Consider the following 18,573-nt stretch of genomic DNA (forward strand, 5'->3'; position numbering starts at 1 on the left):
CTAGACCTTCAGATCAATTTGTTGTGAACTAAAAACAATTCTAAAAAATAAAGTCATATATATGTGTATGTGTGTGCATATATTCACATATATGTATATGCATATTATATATGTATAGATACGTGTAATGCATATATACATAAACACACACACACACATATATATACACATTTATACACACACATACACACACCCCTAATAACTTTTAAGGACAAAAACTTTCTTCCCTTCGGAATATCTGCCAAAGTGACTTAAAGTACACCTTTACTCATTTGAGGTGGTAAGGGGTGGCATAAATATCAACTGTTTCATCACTAAGTACATTGTGTCCTAATTCTTGTCCTTCCACTATGGAATAAACCGTTACATAGCCCAGTGTGTATAATAGAACTCTCATATGGACCTCTGCAGATCTCAAATGAGGATCTTCTTAGAAACTTGAAGTAGTAGTTAGACTTATACACCAACACACGCTTTGGGTAAAAGGAAAATCCTTTATGAAAATGCAAACTTTAGGAATTAAATGCTCCCCATAAGGACTCACTTATTCCTGCATAAGTGATTGCAGGCAGAAAAACAGAATCTGAATGAACTTGTTTTTCTTTTTTTCTTAAACTTGGAAAACCTAGAAAAACAAGAGTGGTATATAGGGGCCAATTAAAATAAAAAGCACAAGGAAAAATGAGAGGAAGTCGCTCCTCTCCTCCCAATGGGAGTATTGTGTTTTGAACAATTCATGAATGGAATTTCAGAAACTCAGCAAAAGAATACATTTAACTGACTTACTCCAAATATATTCTGAATTTCATATTTACTAAATAAAGTGTTTCCAAATGAACATTTTGTATGTTGTTACATGTAACAACTGCACATTACAAAAGGAAAGGTAGGAGAATTCATCACTTAAGTTTTTAGATGCATGTATACTTAAACTTCCACATACTCCACAAATACTAAACTCGAAAAACAAAGCACCCTACATAATTTACCTTGCCACAGATGTGAAATAATTGTAAGCATACATAAATGTTAATAAAATACTTTGAATCAATGTTAAGGGGAGATATCACTGAATGGTGGACCAAAACAAACTAAATGGCAATTTGATGTCTGTGGAAATGACATACCCAGAAGCCGGTGGCTCAGCACTGATATTAATATATCTTGCTCAGTTGTCTCAATCATTTATAGTAGTTTAATTTTTTCAAGAACACAGATGTTAAGGTACTTTTAATAATTTTGAAAGGCCATAGAGTTTATCTATTTTTTGAAGTCTTGCTTTCATTGGAATTGCTTCTTTAACTTAATGAGTAAATACAAAGAATGCAGAGATAAAATAAGGGTTTGTCTTCTTTTATTAGAGAAAAATGTACTTTTCCATGCCCGTGCTTTCCACATTTTGGAAGTGATACAGATCCACAGAGGCCAAACCTAAAACTAAATTATCTTTAATGCTAAAATTTAATTGACTGTGTATGTAACTGTGCAATTGCTGCTTTCTCACAGAACTGTCTAGGGTTCATTCAACAGATCATAGAAACGTGGTCTGGCATTTAACAAACAGACTAATAATAGAAGAGATACGCTAATTTATACGAGAATTAACTAAACACTGTCATGTGGTTTAGTGTAGCTCAAGTTATGCTTGTATCATATAACATAGGTTCAAGTTCTTTTGTCAGTCATCAGAATAACAGAGGTTGAAGATACATCTGAATAAGTGCCAACTCTTGCTGCAGCTGTTTCAAAAAAATAAATTTAAGTAATTGCGATACACATTTCTACAAATAAAATATTCCAGTGCTTACATCAATCCTGAGTTTTTAAGATAAAATATGCACTACTTAACAATTACCACAATATTATTTTGGAACATGGCAATTTATTTTTTAAGTTGACTCTCTTCACCACAAAGAGGGCTTTCATTATACTCTTCCAAGTCCTCACACTCTAAAACAAAAAGTCTAGTTCACCGACAAACCATCACTTTACAACTCACATTTTAAACAGAGTAAATTAAATGTCAAAAGGAAACAGCTTTTAATATTCAAAGGATGCTGGTTATTTATTTCAAATTTAAAAACTGTAATCAGTACATGGAGCTCCAAATACTTAAAATTTTTAATGCCAGATTTTAGTGAAATATTATTATAGCAGGTCCAACAGTCATGTACTTTGCTTGAAGAAAATGGTTTGATGAACATGTTATGGTCAAGATGGAGCAAAAACAGAAAAAGACTGGTAGTCTTAGATCATGAAATACCATATTTTTTCACCAGATAGTGACCCATTTGTTATCACTAATAGTCCACATAACATGGTTTCCACTGAAGGGATAAAATGGTCTGTGACATGACCTCATCAAGTTAGAGAAAACATAACTATGTTTGAAATATATACTATTCCCTCAACAAATAGTTCAACAGTTCCTACTCCCTAAAAAGTGGTATGTTAATGCTGAGGAAGATGTAAAAAATGAATACACAATCTCTTCCATATTCCTGTGACATGAGCAAATATGCACGAATAAAAAAAATAATACAAAACTTATGTAACTGCTATGGAAGAGCAACTCACTCGGACATGTAGCCAAAAATGGAGACTGATGTCCACTTAGTTGGCAAAAGATTTCAATCGGTCAAAAAAAAAAGATTTTAAAAGCATTGTGAGGGAAGAGCATGAGCAAAGCATGAGAGTAATGGAGAGGTCGTTCAGAGAAGGCTGTCAACCAGGAGAGGCGGGAAGAAAGACAGAAGGCAGTAAAACAAGCCTAAGAGGGGGTCATGTAAAGGGGAGAGTCTCTGAATATCTAAGAACTGACATGTGGATACCACTGACAGGCTGGGAAGAGTGAAGGGCTAGAAGCATTTTAGGAAGGGAAGAGTTTTAGGAAGATAGTATTTCTGATCAATGAAGGGTGGCTCAGAAGAGAAGAGAGAACTCAGAAAAGAGTTTAATAGTACAAGCAAGGAAGAATGAGGTCTTGAACTAGGGTTGCCTCAGTGGCAATTTAAAAAAAGAAATTTAAGGACCATTGCAGAGTAAAACTTGCCTCATGAAAACTGTATGGGAAAGATAATGGACTCAGAAGAGTCCAAGATGATACCGAAGTTCCTACCCTAAGTGGTAACATGTAGCATTAACATTGACAGGAAAACTTTTCTAGTCTCATGTTCATACCAATTAATAAATGGTTTCTGGGGAACATTATAGCAACATGTTCTCTACTTGTGACTTCTATATAAATAACTGTTTTGTGTATAGATAATCCTTGAGTTGCTTGAAAATTCTATTTTCAAACTCTTTTCCCAGTTTATTTAACACATCTCAGTTAGTGTAGAGGAGTGACATATGAACATGTCTTTCCACAGGTTATTAAAAAGAATATCTTACCTCCCAGAAGGGAATTCCATTGTTTCCTAAATAATATACATCTACATGAAGAAGAGGTCATTGTCCGATGACAATTTGCTAATGTGCTGTATGACAGCAGATAATTCACAATTCACAACGTGTTAATAATCTGCTGGCTTTCCCATTCTGTTATACATCTGAACCACCTCTTATGATTACAAATTGTCATGTAAAACCATTACTAGTCACTAATAATTTTGAAAGTGAATATGCCATAAAACACTCCTACATTACAGCAGAAAACAAAAGAGATACTCAGTAGTTACATTTGCCTACTTCCTATTTAACTAAAACTCTTGAAACAACACAAGTAAAAAAGACATCCAGAAAGGACTTATGGACTTTCTGCCTTCCACTAAAGATTTGTCGCTGATCTCCTAAAAACTGAAAATAAAGTCTTCATTAATGTGTTCATAAGGTATCAATTTTTATACACAAGATGTATATTTCTAGGTAAAATTTCCAATTTACCTTTTCCTGTTCTAAATAACTCCTACAAAACTATTCATGAATCCTAAAAATACTGTTTTATGTTAATGTATTTACTAATTATGTTAAATCTGGAACAACACATTCAAAGTGAAAATGGTAAGTAATTTAAAATGTATAACCAAAATGTCTTTCCATACATTCAGAAACAAGCAGATTGTCTTCTATTTTTATGCATGTGTTGTATTTTATAAGAATGTATTGTGTTACCAAATAGAACGGACCTTTGTGAATTGCTCGTGTGGTGGCTCAATCTCTTTCAGTTCCTCTCCCATCTTGTTGCCACCTCTTTTGTTGCTCTTGAAATATTTTCTAGAAGCACAAAACAAAAAAGTGATTAAAATTGGGTAAATTTTAATACTTATAAAACATTCTGCATTAAAGAAATACTCTTTAAATCAATACTTCTGAACACTTTCTTTTAGACAACGTTTATGACCAATTTGAAACAATTGTGTTCACCACTCATATGCTAAAACAATAACCGTTTTCATCAGTCATGGAGTAAAGAATTTTCTTTCTTATACATATTCAACACATATGTCTTAATTCTTGATTTCAAATGAAGAGTATTTGATGACCCTTCCTATAATTTGTTGACCACAGATAGGTAAGATCTATACAGAAATTAACTAAGAAACATTCTTTCTTACTAAGATTTTAAACACCTGTTAAATCTTGGTCATTTCAATATGTACATAGATGAACCTTCCATTAATGATTGCCTTTCTGCACCTTGACCTAATCTCCAACAATAGTGTTCTCCTCTCCTCTACGTGGCACTCACAGTCATCCCCTAAATTTTGTCATTCCCAGTGACTGCAGTATCTACATAATATTAATAATAGCAATGATAAACAGCAACCATGGGTCAGATCGCATCCTGAAAAATTTAAATAAACCCGTTACATAGGAACCCTTTAATCCTCCAAACAACTCTGAAATAGGTACCCTCACCATGTCTCCTTTCGTATATAAATTAACTTTAGCACAGAGATAAATAATATGCCCATGGTTCCTGAACTAGCAATGGTCAAACTGGAATTGGATCCCAAGCAGTGGGGCTCCAGAGTCGCAGCCCTTGACCACGGCACTCAGCTGTTTCTCCATCTTCCCAACATACAGCCACTACCTTCCTGCCACTGTAGGTCACTCACTTCAGTACTACAGCTCAGGAGTCTGTCGGGACCTGACGCCTATTGAATGGAGCACTTTTCACTGCCCAATGCCCCACCCCCATGTGCTCAGGTAACTCAGCCCCAGCTGAAATTCCACAGCCAGTCATCATAACCCCATCCCTGCCTCTATGCCCTGTCCAATTCTCCCTCTATCAACATGCTCGGCTACACCCCAACCCAGGAAATTCCAACCCTACAGCTGCTCTTGCACAAATATGCCAACTGAGTTCACTTTAACTTCTTCATCGCTATGATGCTGACTTCAGTTGGACCCCTAATGCTGCATGGCAATTATATTCCCCTAGTCCATGAGTCCACTAATGGGCCCCCCTCTCTGGGCTCATGCTCTCTTCCGTCTTTGCTGGATTTCTGCATGAACTATTACTACCTGAGACATTGATACAATAGGTTAATCATAAAGCTAAGCCTGATACCAACAATTTGTTCTTCCTTTTCTCCTTCTCCTTCCTCATCTTTCTGCTCATCTGTGATGAACTCTTCAAGGACATTCGGCAACTTCAGAGAAATTCTATAATCACGTTTCTGCCTGTAACACATAATAAGTAACAAGGTCATACGTCATAGAGGGATGAAAAATTAATCCTATTCAAACCAAAACTGACTTGACATAGTTTGTACTATAAAGTAGCAAGGGAGTAATAGCAGCTGAAATCTTCTTTTTGGGAAAAGGTGAAATGAGTTACTGTCATTCTGAAAGGATCCCTTCCTAACTGACTACTAGAGCAGCTATCTTACATTCTTTACCTGCTGAAGACAAAGGAGGGTTTACTGCACTATAAATTTCCCAGAAACAATCTTTTTCTCCAAGAGCAGTTTACTTTTCATTTCTTCTTGCTAAATAACATATGCGTTCTCATAAGGAGGTGCAAGAATATCATAGTCATTCATCCCGTAAGATTTCCTGAAAGAAATACTTCACTTAACTATTTCTCCACTTTGGCACAACAATGATCTAAAAGGAATAGTGAAAACAATTTAACTAAAATAAATAACTTATTTACAACACAAAGTTATCCCTTTCTACATAATTGAATATTGTTAAGAATCTACAGACTAAACGTTGAAGACATTTATCTTATATTCACCTACCGTATTTCTAGAAATGGATAAACATTAATTTTACAGGAAAACTTTTTATCTGGAAGGCAAAAAGAGGTCATCTTCATTGGCTTCTAGGTAATATCTCTCAATTCTGTTAAACCGAGGTTCTAAAACTAAAGAAACTTACCTGTTTAGGGAACAATCAAGTAAAATATGTTGTTCCCTAGAGACACCAATATGTACAGGATAGTTCTGGAAATTATTTGCACCAATGAATACAAAGAAATGATATAAATATCATTATTCAAAAAGGCCAACAATCATACCTTTTTAGTTGTGTTGTTCTCAAAACATTTTTAATTCTGTTCTTTATTTCGCTGCAAGCTTTTGCAACCCTTTCAATCCTTTTTCTCTTTGCAGCAAGATCCTCTTTAATGTCAGCTAGATAGTAAATGAATATGCATTAAATGTTCATGTTGAAAAGTAGTTTCTTTGCATATATTGAAATCAATATGGGACTTGATGGTTCAGCAATATCAGAAGGACATTTAAAATGTAAAATGCAAAGATCATTTCAAAAAGCAAGATTTACTTACTTTATGTAAAACCTTTCAGGTATTAGTATTCCAATTTCAGTTGGTATAACAGCAAATCACTTAATTGACAGATGATGAAAAAAAGCAAATAATTAAAAGTTTCTATTTTTTAAGTGTGCAGAAAGGGTTACAAACACAGACTTTAATTTCTTTTTTTATTTTTTTTTTTGAGACAGAGTCTCGCTCTGTCACCCAGGCTGGAGTGCAGTGGCACGATCTCGGCTCACTGCAGCCTCCGCCTCCCGGGTTCACGCCATTCTCCTGCCGTAGCCTCCCGAGTAGCTGGGACTACAGGCGCCCGCCACCACGCCTGGCTAATTTTTATATTTTTAGTGGAGACGGGGTTTCACCGTGTTAGCCAGGATGGTCTTGATCTCCTGACCTCGTGATCCACCCACCTCGGCCTCCCAAAGTGCTGGGATTACAGGTGTGAGCAACCGTGCCCGGCCACAGACTTTAATTTCTACATTTATAAAATGTCCTACAATTCAAAGGACATGTTTCCGTGAAATACTGTCACAACTCATTATGTAAAGCACAAAAAAGTATCTTATTTAATAAGACCATCAAAAGGGTAGAAATAACTTAATACACAATAAGGAAAGTATTTTTAATCAATCTAGTGGTTGATGCTATTAACTGTATTTTAATAAAAGAAGCAATGTCCATGGGTGTAAACATTTAGGTTTAAATAGATAAAGAAATACATTCAAAACACATTTGAAATATTTTCTGAGAGCTTTTTATATGACATTTTTATCCATAGTGCAGTGTTTCAGAAAACTGTAATACTGCAAGGAATGCTTTCCTAAACATGGTTTCACATGAGAGATCTACCATCAATTGCTGAGAATAGTTTTGAGCAATCATAAAAGAGCTGCACCATAATACAAATTTTTTTACATACAATATCCATCTATAATGCTCAATGTATTAGACAAAACCGGCACTTTGTCACCACCAAGCAGAGCAAAGCTTTCCAAATACACTGCTTATGTGAATTATCGCTATAGAAGAGCTGAAAACTAAAGTAAGCTTTTTAAAAATAAGAGTACTGTCTCCATAATCTCTACAGAAATTTTCTCAAACTTTTTTGAAAATATGGTCCCATAACAGTGCAACTAATATTTCACATGGCAATATAAAGTTTATGAGTTTTTGGATCCAATTATATGCTTCTCACTGGGTAGAAGAGTTGTCTTTCCTTTTCTACTACACAGCTTATTACTGGAATAATAATAGAAAATCATCATTTTAGAGAATTCAATTTTCTCTGGTACTTTAAAGAAAACAAAATTAGAAAGTTGTGACAATAGCTAAATTAGGAAGATGAAAAACTCATATTAAAAACTGAGTAGATACGGACAGGAAGAGGTGAACAACACACACCTGGGCCTACTTGAGGTTGGAGGGTAGGAGGAAGGTGAGGATCGAAAACCACCCATCAGGTACGATGCTTATAATCTGGGTGACAAAATAATCTGTATACCAAACCCCTGTGACACGCAATTTATCTATATAACGAACCTGCACATGTACCCCCAAAACATAAAGTAAAAGCTAAAAAAAAAACCTGATATATGACTTAATGTGTGTACACTGAAAGGAAAGAATAGAGCTGTTTCTCCTCCAATGTCCTCTAATATCCCCCAAACAATTAAATTTCCACGTGTGTGAAAGAAAAGCCACCCCTCTTGCTTCACCATTATTAGAAGCATTCTCACATTCCACATCAACAATTAAAAAAGTAAGTAAGAAAAATTATTAAACAGATTACATTAAATGCTATATATGAGAAGAAGGCATTTAAGACAGTCTTGTCATCCACTAATTCATATAACCTACTGTAAGGGTTGTATGGTTGAAAACAATTTTCATAAAACCACAAATAGCTCGTAAAACATACCTGCAATATCTTCTAGCTCCTTGGTATCAACCCTGTAACAAAAAGTTGCAACAAAATTTTAACATAATGCTACACAAAAGGCCTTGTTTGTTGGGAAGAAATGTCTTGTGTGAAATGTTCTGCATAGAACATAACAGTGATGACATGATCCAAAGCTGACTTTTCCTAAAAGACCTTATCTGACAGGCAAAAGGGACTTAAACACTTTACCCCGTGTGTTCATCTGTTTCAGCAAAAGATCCTCTTTCCCCATGCTCATCAGTTACATCTCCCTCCTTTGTCTCTGTAACAGGTTTTCTTTCCTCATGCTCATGACTTACTGGATCCTTTCCTGCATTAAAATAAAAAAGACAAACCTTTTTTAGAGGAAGACGCTGTTGTGGATATTTTTCGTAGAGAAACGTACTATTTGTAGACTTTTTTGGCTCTCCGCCAATTAAAGCTTTACCGCAGAGCTATACATGGAATCGCCGGTTCCTAACCATTTTACGGAGGCATTTTTGGAAGCCCTTCGGGTTCAAGTCCCAGTAAACAACGTTCACAGGTCAGACCCCTTGGATGTCAGGACCGCATCCATGGAGAAGAGCTGCTCTGAGAGCATCTGTAACCCTGCTATGAGGGGGAGCCTCCCACGGGAAGCCTAAGGCCCTTGAGCCTGCTTTGAAAACCTGGGGCATCTCAGCACATGCACGGTGAACTCCAAAGCCACGAAGGGGCCGGGGGCCTCGGGCTGCCCATGTGCCCCCCGCGCAGAAAGCAGACAGACTGTCGGGCGTGCACCTTCTTCTAGGTCCCCTTGGGCTGTGTTTACCTGCAAGCTCCATTTCCTGGGCGGCCATAACTTGAACCTCTAACTGGTCCTTGGCAACCATCCTGCTGCCCTTCCTGCCCACGGGCTCCATGGCTGACTGTCCTGGGAAGCTAGAGGCGACCTCTGAACCTGGTGAGTGCAAAGACACACTAAGGAAACTAAGGAAACGAGGCGTGTTAAATGAAAATCATCAGGATCGCAGGTTCAAGGGCGCCCCGGGTCTCCTGTGGGAGCAGGAGGGGACGCGGAGAAGATGCCATCATCCCCTCCTGTCCTGGCCCGTCCAGCGCTTCCCCGGGGCTGGCTGCAGAGCTCGCAGAATTCCGCGGCCTCTGCGGGTTTCTTGCAGTGCCCTTGGGACAGAGCCTGGCCCTGCCCCTGGGTTCCCCAGCGACCCAGCGTAGTCGGGAGGGCAGCGGGGTGACCCAGGATCTCCCCAGCCATCTCCATGGGAATGAGCCGGTACGCACCTGTTTCTGACAGGGGCAGGTACTGCCCACTCGCCAGCCTGGACGCCCAGGGGACCCCTGGTGACCCCAAGTATCCCGTCCTGATGGGCGGCCAGACAAGACGGACCCACGTTGACCCCCCAACCCCCCCCCCCGCCCCAAACGCTGCACACATGCACAGGCCTCCGGGACCCTCCTGGGTCCTGGGGACCACTCAGGCAGCTCCAACTCCCTGCCCTGACCCAGGCCCCAGGCGACAATGCCTGGGCCATTTCCTCACAGATCAGCCTGGCTGCCCCGCCCTTCACACCCTCTTCCCCAAAGGGCCTCTGGCTCGCCTTCCCCGCATCCCCACCGAGGGCGTCTCACCTGAGGGAGCCCTGATGTTGCTCCCTCAGAGGACCTGCAGAGGCTGGCATCACCAAGCTCCTCTGAGGGCCTGGGTCCTCTGTTCTCACGAGAGCAGCAGCCGCCCCGGCTGCCCGCGCTCCTCGCTGATTGGTCGGCTCAGTGCGCATGCAGGTGGCGGGCGGCATGGGGCCACGCCCCCTGCAGGCACACCCTCCCCCTCACGGACTGTCCATGGCTGCTGTGGACTCATTGGGTGGCTCTCTGAGGCCTCTGTCCCCACGATATTCCAGCTCCTCATCCTGATGAAGGAAGCAAGGACTCGGGAGTGGTGAGTGCCAGGGGACCCTGCCCTAAGGAATGGAGGCCAAGCGAACGGGGCCTAGGACCTTGCCCCCAGGCTCGTTCCAGCCACTCCTGCCCCTTTGGGTGGACTGGCCATCACCCTGCGGGTGGAGCCCAGGCTCCCTCCCATGTCCTGTGTGCTTCCAACACGCCCAGCTGCATCCTTTTTATCAATGGATTGTGCTTTTATGTTTTATCTAAGAAAATTGTTGACTCCTAGCAGGGGCAGGTAGTTTTCTCCTATCCTACTCCATTCCCTCACACTGGGCATCGCATGATTCTGCAGTGGATATACAAAATTAAAGACTTTATGTCTAGATTTCTCATGATGTGGTCATTTCTTTTCTTTCATTTTTCTTTTCTTTTTCTTTTTTTTTTTTTTTTTTTTTTTTTTTTTGACAGGGTCTTGCTCTGTCACCCAGGCTGGGCTGCAATGGTGTAATCACTACTCACTGTAGCCTCAACTTACCGCGCTCAAGGGATCCTCCCACCACAGCCTCCCAAGTAGCTGGGACTACAGGCATGTCCCACCATGCCCAGCTAATTTTATTTTATTTATTTATTTTTAGAGACAGAGTCTTACTCTGTCCCCAGGCTGGAGTGCAGTGGCACAATCTCGGCTTCCTGCAACCTCTGCCTCCCTGGTTCAAGCAATTCTCCTGCCTCAGCCTCCCAAGTAGCTGGGACTATAGGCGCACGCCGCCACGCCTGGCTGATTTTTTTTTTTTTTTTTTGTATTTTAGTAGAGACAGGGTTTCACCGTGTTGCCCAGGCTGGTCTCGAACTCCTGAGCTCAGGCAGTCTGCCCGCCTCGGCCTCCCAAAGTGCTAGGATTACAGGCATGAACCACCGCTCCCGGCCAATTTTGTTTATTTTTTGCAGAGATGAGGTCTCACTATGTTGCCCAGGCTGGTCTGCAACTCCTGGGCTCAAGCGATCCGCCCGCCTCAGCTTCCTAAAGTGCTGGGGTTACAGGCTTGAGCCATTGTGCCCAGCCCGATTATTTCCACAGCTGGGTTGGAAGCCATCTTTCCCTGACAAGGCAGCTCACCTTTATATCTAAGAGTTCTCTATAACCTAAAGAGAATCCCTAATTACTGACACTAAATACCACCAGCTGTCCCCATTTCCCCACAATCTACTTGGTACCCAAATTAGCCAATGAGACATCTTGGGCAATTTTAAGCCATGATTGCTTCAGGTTTCCCTCTCTTTCGAGCTTAAGATGTGTAACATTAAGAAAGAAGACAAATCTTGCGGAGGGCTTTGTGCAACCAGTCTTACAGCTTTCTATCCCATCTGGATCAATGTAATTTTCATATGCTTCATCAAAGATTTCAGCTGAAAGTACTATACCAGGTTCTGTCTATAATTGGAAACACATACACACATACACCAACTACTGGTATTCAGCTAAGAATTCAATGCTGGCTCATTTTTCTTTAAAAGAATGTCAAATCAAGGAACAATTCTCCATCGCAAAGCGGAATTTGATGTCAGGTGAAGACAAATGGGGATTACAGAGCTACTTCTTTGGCATAACAGCCTAGAAACAAACTGAAAAGGATTCTGCAATTTTAAATAGGCACAAAGACATTCTTTTCAGAACACCAAGTGTCCAAGTTACAAAACCCTGAAGAAATTCTTTTAAACTTTTGGATGGAGCAATTTATCTCTTTTTCCCAACTGGAGTATTTGTGAGATGTCTCCCAGAAAGAAACAACTCAATACACAAATCATTAAGCCTTTGTAAAGGGAGGAAGTCTATTTGAAGCAACTCTGGGTTGCGGAAACAGGTTTTGTGAACAAACCAAAGCCTTTAGGGCAAACATGGTCACTTCAATTTTTTTTTTTTTCCCACTAGAGGTTATCTACAAAGACCACAGGAAATGTTTAAGCAAATTTAAAGGAGATTTCTCAAGAGTTATTAGAATAAGTACTTTAATTTAGAGAATTGGTTTCTAATAACTGGAGGTATAACCCCCTCCTACCCCCAACACCCTACTCCACCCTATGTGAATCGACTGACAAGTAAGGATAATGCTTCATAACAAATGTAGAAATAACACCAATTTTCAAAGCAGCCCTCGCTCTTCTATTGCTGTCATTAAGAACTAACTGAAAGAAATGCACTGCTTGGATTCATAGACAGAGGGACAAACAGATGGCTAGATATGTGATAAGCAACAACAGTATGGCCAAATGTCAATGATAGAATCTAGGTGATGGGAACATGAATGTTTTCCATGAAATTCTTTCAACTTTTCTGTGTATTTGAAATTTCTAATAATAAAATGTTGGAAAACAACATGTATGCTGTGCATACATGTAGAGACATAGGCTCAGACCCTCTCATCAAATGGCAACAACAATTGTTCATTTTGAAAACATCTAGAAATCTAGGATGTGATCACTGGGTTAAAGACTATATGCATCCGTACTCTGTAGCCTGAATTAGTGATTTACGCTCTAATAGCCAATCAAATTGCTCATTTATCAGACAGGGCTGGTAGCACAGGAGATGGAAGTTTCTCTGCTGATAATCCTCCAGATGTTTGAGGGCTTCATGTTCATTCACATTTCAGCCTTTTCTCCAATTCTTAGACTCTTAGCAAAAGTTTATACTTGAATGAAGCAGCAAATTCTAGGCTCCAGCTGTTTAAGAATAAATGAAAACATTCATGTCTTTCAGAAAGGCTTATCTGATGTACTCTGCACAAATACCCTCACCTATGATCTTCTCTGTGCAAACTCTATCAGGGCCCTTCTCAGTGGGCTTTTCAAGACTCTCTCCAGTTAGATTATAATTCCTTCAAGGGCAGGTCTTTGTCAACTTTGCTTCTCCAGCACTCAGCGCCATGGCTGGCACATGGTGGGCCGTCAGCAAATGCTGTATTTGCTATACGTGAATTAATGCTGTGCATACATGTAGAGACATAGGCTCAGACCCTCTCATCAAATGGCAAAGTCTACCATCCAGTCCTGAGAATTACATCTCAGCTTAGAGCAGAGGGGCCCCACCCTGGCGTCTCCTGGAATCACTCAGGAAATTTCAAAACACACTGCTGCCTCCATCCTACCCACTAAGTTTCTGATTAACTGTGTTGATGTTTGGCCTGGGCCTCAGGATGGTGAAATCTCCCCAGATGATAGAAAAGTGCAGGCAGCACTGAGAATTCCAGGGTTTGGACTTTACAAGCCACCAGGTAATTTCATTTTCACTCACCTTCTTTCCTTTGATTCTCAGGACAAGCTACCAGGTCTCCAGGACTGAAGGTTATCATCTAAGTTGGTGTTCTCAACTGGAGGCGATTTACCCCCCACCCAGGAGACAGTTGGCAATGTCTGGAGGTATTTTTGGTTTTTATAGCTGGGGATGGGGGTGCTACTGGAATCTTGTGGGTAGAAGCCAGGGATGCTGCTAAACATCCTACAATGCACAGGATAGCCCCACCACAAAGAATTATCTGGTTCCCAGTGCCAACAGTGTTGAGACTGACACACTGTGGTCTATGGTAACTGTTTGATTAGCTAGGGCTTTTTTAGCTAGAGTAATCTCCTTTGTGCACTCTGTGCCCATGCCCCGAATAAGACAGACAACTGCACAACAATTTATCCCAGAGTACATCTGAGTCAACTGTTGATGTTACATGTTGGATTGGCTCCAGCAAATGAAGAGCTGACATTCAATGAGTGTTCCCTTTGTGCCAGGCACATTATATACATGGCCATATGTTCCTCCCAGCAATCTGGGAGAGGAGAGAGATTCTAAATTTGAAAACTAAACTCATTATACAAGGTCATGCATTTAATTAAGAGTTTGAACCTTTAACAACAAGCCCAAGACAAGGAGTTGCCTCAGATCCTTAATAGGTTGCCTTAATATAAAATTAATAATGCCCTATGTTTCTCAAAACCCCTTGTTTGAGAAACTCAAGCCTAACACATTGTTCATCTTTCCTGCTCTTGCAGAATGGAATTGATGTGCCATACAAGCCTAATCATTAACAAGACATACCAGTACCCTTTCCTTGTAATCCCACCCTCCTCCACACCACTAAGGATCCACAAAATACCTTTTAAGGTGAAGTTCCAATCACTTTCACATTATTGTAACCATGGCTTATGGCTTATCTTTGTTGTCATGGATAATTGAGGCAACTGTGTGGGAATGGCAACTTATGAATGATCTAACAATAGGCCTATTAATATAGCAGTAAATGTCACAGTTGTAATAAAAGGTACCATACTTACACAGAGTATTGCCAGACCTAGCACAATTCCTGGCATAAGGTTTGTGCTTAATAAATGCTTGCTGGATGAACCAATGAAGTAATCAAATGAGTCGGAATAAGATGCAACATATTCAAGAGATTTATAGAATGGAAGATCTATAGTGTTTTTATTTGAGATCAATATGTTCTGTAGTGGTAACCGAAAGAGTAATAGCTGACTTTCACTTTATTATTAAAGCACAAATAGAGCATATCAATATTTATTTTCTCATCCTTATTTTGGTATCTAATAGTGCCACCAAATAATATATTATATGGATAACTATAATTCCGATACTTACATCAACATTTTTAATCTTGTTGGTAGACATTATATTTTTCTTTAAAAGAGAGATGAACAGCTTAACATGGGAAATATTTGACATTATTAGATTTCTTAAAAAGAATTTTTGTGCTTTTATCAGCATCTGACCAATATCTACAGGACTGACTTCTCCTTTAGGCACAGAGTTGAGGGACCACAAAATTACTTCAATTTCTCTTAAAAATAACAGGGGAAAATATTAATATAATTCAGTATGGATTATATTATCTTTATACTAACAGAGTCACAAAATGTAATTTTTTAATGTATTATTTTATATATATAATTATTACTTTTTTAGTGGAGGAAAGGCTTCATGAAGGAAAATGCATCTATAGCTTATTAATGTCATGCAGTGGGCCTGGATGTCACCTCTCTACATTCCACTGCCCTACTCTTTTCAAATAGCTTTTTTATTAATTAGTTTCCTTTTTTTTTTTTTCTTTTTTGAGGCAGAATGTCATTCTGTCACCCAGGCTATAGTGCAGTGGTGCGATCTTAGCTCACTGCAACCTCTGCCTCCCAGGTTGAAGCAATTCTCATGCCTCACCCTCCCGAGTAGCTGGGATTACAGGCATGTGCCACCGCACCCGGCTAATTTTTGTATTTTTATTAGAAACAGGGTTTCACCATGTTGGCCAGGCTGGTCTCAAACTCCTGACCTCAAGTGATCTCCCTGCCTCAGCCTCCCAAAGTGTTGGGATTACAGGCATGAGCCACCATGCCCGACTATTAATTAGCTTCCGATTTCAATTTTTTAAGAGAACTTTGTTTCATCATCTAAGTGACTATCTAGGTCCTTCAGTGGAGGGAGACTGGTAACTGAGGACATTTTACAACCAATTGATGACAAGGGACTGACTCAAAGTGTGGGGGAGGGGTGAGGGAATTGGTGACATGGGAACATACCAGTTTGCAGGTCAAAAACGAGGGGTTAAAGATGACTCCAAGACTCTCAGCTCAGGGACATGGGCAGATGAAGGTGCAGTTAAGCTAGCAATGTCAAGTAAATACCATGAGAGAGGAGATGGTCAATGGGTCTCACGGAGACTGGGACTGGAAAGGGCTAAAGCTGAACCTGGCAGAGATAAAGGAAAAGGAGCCAGCACTACAGACTGAAGAGATAGGAGGACAAGCTGGATAGTTGAGTCCAGAGACAGAAGAGGACAGAGATTTTAGAGTTGTGGAGAGTTCAGTAAATTCAAAGACCTCAGAGGGATGAAGAAGGTTGAGGCTTGGATGGCCACCATAAGATTTGACCATCACGAGGGTACCCAAGGTCTTTGCCTGGTAGTTTCTGAAGTGTGATGTAGGGAGAAACCAGATTGCAGTGGATAAAAGATATGAAGGCGGAGGCTGGGCACAGTGGCTCATGCCTGTAATCCCAGCACTTTGGGAGGCCGAGGCGGGCAGATCACCTGAGATTGGGAGTTCCAGACCAGCCTGACTAACACGGAGAAACCCCGTCTCTACTAAAAATACAAAATTAGCCAGGCATGGTGGGACGTGCCTGTAATCCCAGCTACTCAGGAGGCTGGGGCAAGAGAATCGCTTGAACCCAGGAGGTGGAGGTTGCAGTGAGCCAAGATTGTGCCATTGCACTCCAGTCTGGGCAACAAGAACAAAACTCCGTCTCAAAAACAAAACAAAACAAAAAAGATGGAAAGGCAGAGAGGGAGAGAGAGGGTTCCTCCCTCCAGGGCCAGGACATTTTAGAATATAAGTTGAGGAAAAGGAATTGGTGGTCACAGAGAGAGAAAGAACAAGCTGGTGTTTTTTCTTCTCTTCTGTCTCTCAAAATTATACTTTCACAGAGAGTATGAAGTGTAATCATCTAGACCAGGGGTCAACAAACTACAACCCCTGGGCCAAATCTACATAGCTGCCTATGCTTGTAAATAAAGTTTTATTGAAACACAGCTATGCCTATTTTTTTTCTCTTTTGTCTATGGCTGCTTTTACACTACAGTAGCAGAGTTGAGTAGTTGTAACAGAAACTGCCTGCCCAGCAAAGTAAAAAATATTTACTATCAGGCCCTTTCAAGAAAGTTTGTCAACCACTGTTCTAGGTCAACTCCCTTGATATAAAGATGGAGAAACAGACATTCCATTACATTTCTGTGTTCATTTGCTTTCTTGTTCTGACAAAGCAGAAGTGTCTACCAGAATTATTAATTACCTAGTGTATGCGTCATCACCCACTGAATTTTAAGAGCTATGTATACAACTTTCATGCAAAGTGTCACCACTTTCTATTCTCATCAAGGTGAATTTTCCTCCCCATTCTAGCTGCAAAGCAAAACTAAAGCTAAATGCACTTCCATCCTTTATACAGGCCTCATTTCAGCAATGTTTGTTGGGCACATTAATGAGCAGAAATGACTTAGCTTTATAACTGCTTCTGAAAATCTTGAGATTTAAGTGAGAAGGAAATACTTTTGTTTCTGCCTCCATCCTATTTTAGTGTAAATCAAAGTTAACAGCTCATGGTCTGGTTGGCAGTTCACAAGAAAGGGCGAGGTTGCCAGAAAATCAAAATCACACAATTTCCTGTTTTTGAAGATGTATTTCAACAAGATCACTGAGAGCTTCAAAGACAAAAATGGCTGTCTGCCAGGGCCAGACCAGCTCCAAGCGCCTTTGTTTGCTTTATTGTTTGATGCTGAGGGGTCAAAGCAGTCTTTCTATTGTGTTGTCTCTGCTCCCCACCCCTGTTATTTTTTTTGTTGTTGTTATTCTATTAAGATTCCTGCTGAAAATTAAATTAAGCTTCCTAAGTTCTTCTTTGTTGATCCTAGCAACTAATTATAGAGAAACCAGAAAAGATTCTCAATACTTGGGCATTTTTTTAAGATTGTAATTGGCTACCCACAAAGTTGGTGGAACAATAGTTTTTGGGGAAAAAAAAGAGATTCGTACTGATTTTTCAATGAATATTTAAAAATATCTTGGCATCAAAATTCCTCCCATTAACCTCGTTTGAACATAAAAAGGTCCCTTTTACTGGTGCTATAATTGACTTTCCCCACCCTATTCTTCCTTGTTCATCCTGACACATCCCCCACACTCCGTTTTAAATTGTGGCATAGGACCCATGTGGCCCCTGTAATCTTCCTTCAAGGCCAAAGCCGACTCCCAGAATACTCAGCATGTCAGTGCCACCTGCTCACAACTTTGGCACTGGCATGGTTGAAAATTCTTCCAAGTAATGTCCAAGAGGGATAGCTTTTTTCTGGGATGAGCTTGCAAAGCCAACTCAGAGGGTCACAGTAGATTGTGATTACATCTTTCAGAGCAGAATGTCGGGGGTGGGGCGGGGGCAGGTGCATCTATGGAAGGGTTAGAAAACTCGCTGACTAGAGGGGGCTCCCAAGAT

The 18,573-nt window shown here is 40.2% G+C and overlaps 1 protein-coding gene across 3 annotated transcripts; it reads right to left on the minus strand.

The window, feature by feature from the left end:
* Positions 1 to 1,432: 1,432 nt before the first annotated feature.
* FAM9C (family with sequence similarity 9 member C) lies at positions 1,433 to 10,584 on the minus strand. 3 transcript variants are annotated; one of them, XM_019019056.4, is made up of 8 exons: positions 10,275 to 10,384; positions 9,457 to 9,585; positions 8,856 to 8,976; positions 8,646 to 8,677; positions 6,470 to 6,584; positions 5,520 to 5,628; positions 4,128 to 4,215; positions 1,433 to 1,739 (listed from the first exon to the last, which is right to left on the minus strand). In XM_019019056.4, exons 2-7 carry the CDS (start codon positions 9,545 to 9,547, stop codon positions 4,153 to 4,155), a joined length of 531 nt encoding a protein of 176 aa, XP_018874601.1. In that variant the 5' UTR covers positions 9,548 to 9,585; positions 10,275 to 10,384; the 3' UTR covers positions 1,433 to 1,739; positions 4,128 to 4,152. The 3 variants fall into 3 exon arrangements, with proteins under 3 accessions (XP_018874601.1, XP_055231974.1, XP_004063848.1); XM_055375999.2 differs by having other exon boundaries at positions 1,433 to 3,798; XM_004063800.5 differs by having other exon boundaries at positions 1,433 to 4,215; positions 10,275 to 10,584.
* Positions 10,585 to 18,573: the final 7,989 nt, after the last annotated feature.

This window comes from Gorilla gorilla, chromosome X, assembly GCF_029281585.2.
Source record: "Gorilla gorilla gorilla isolate KB3781 chromosome X, NHGRI_mGorGor1-v2.1_pri, whole genome shotgun sequence".
Taxonomy (NCBI): Eukaryota; Metazoa; Chordata; class Mammalia; order Primates; family Hominidae; genus Gorilla; species Gorilla gorilla.

Bases quoted from the DNA above. Each gene is read 5' to 3' on its own strand.
- FAM9C (XM_004063800.5), bottom strand. From the start codon at position 9,547: ATGGAGCCCGTGGGCAGGAAGGGCAGCAGGATGGTTGCCAAGGACCAG. The intron at 8,977-9,456 runs GTAAACACAGCC...ATTTTAATGCAG, and splicing joins CCAGGAAATGGAGCTTGCAG to GAAAGGATCCAGTAAGTCAT. The intron at 6,585-8,645 runs GTATGTTTTACG...TTTACTATCTAG, and splicing joins GGAGCTAGAAGATATTGCAG to CTGACATTAAAGAGGATCTT.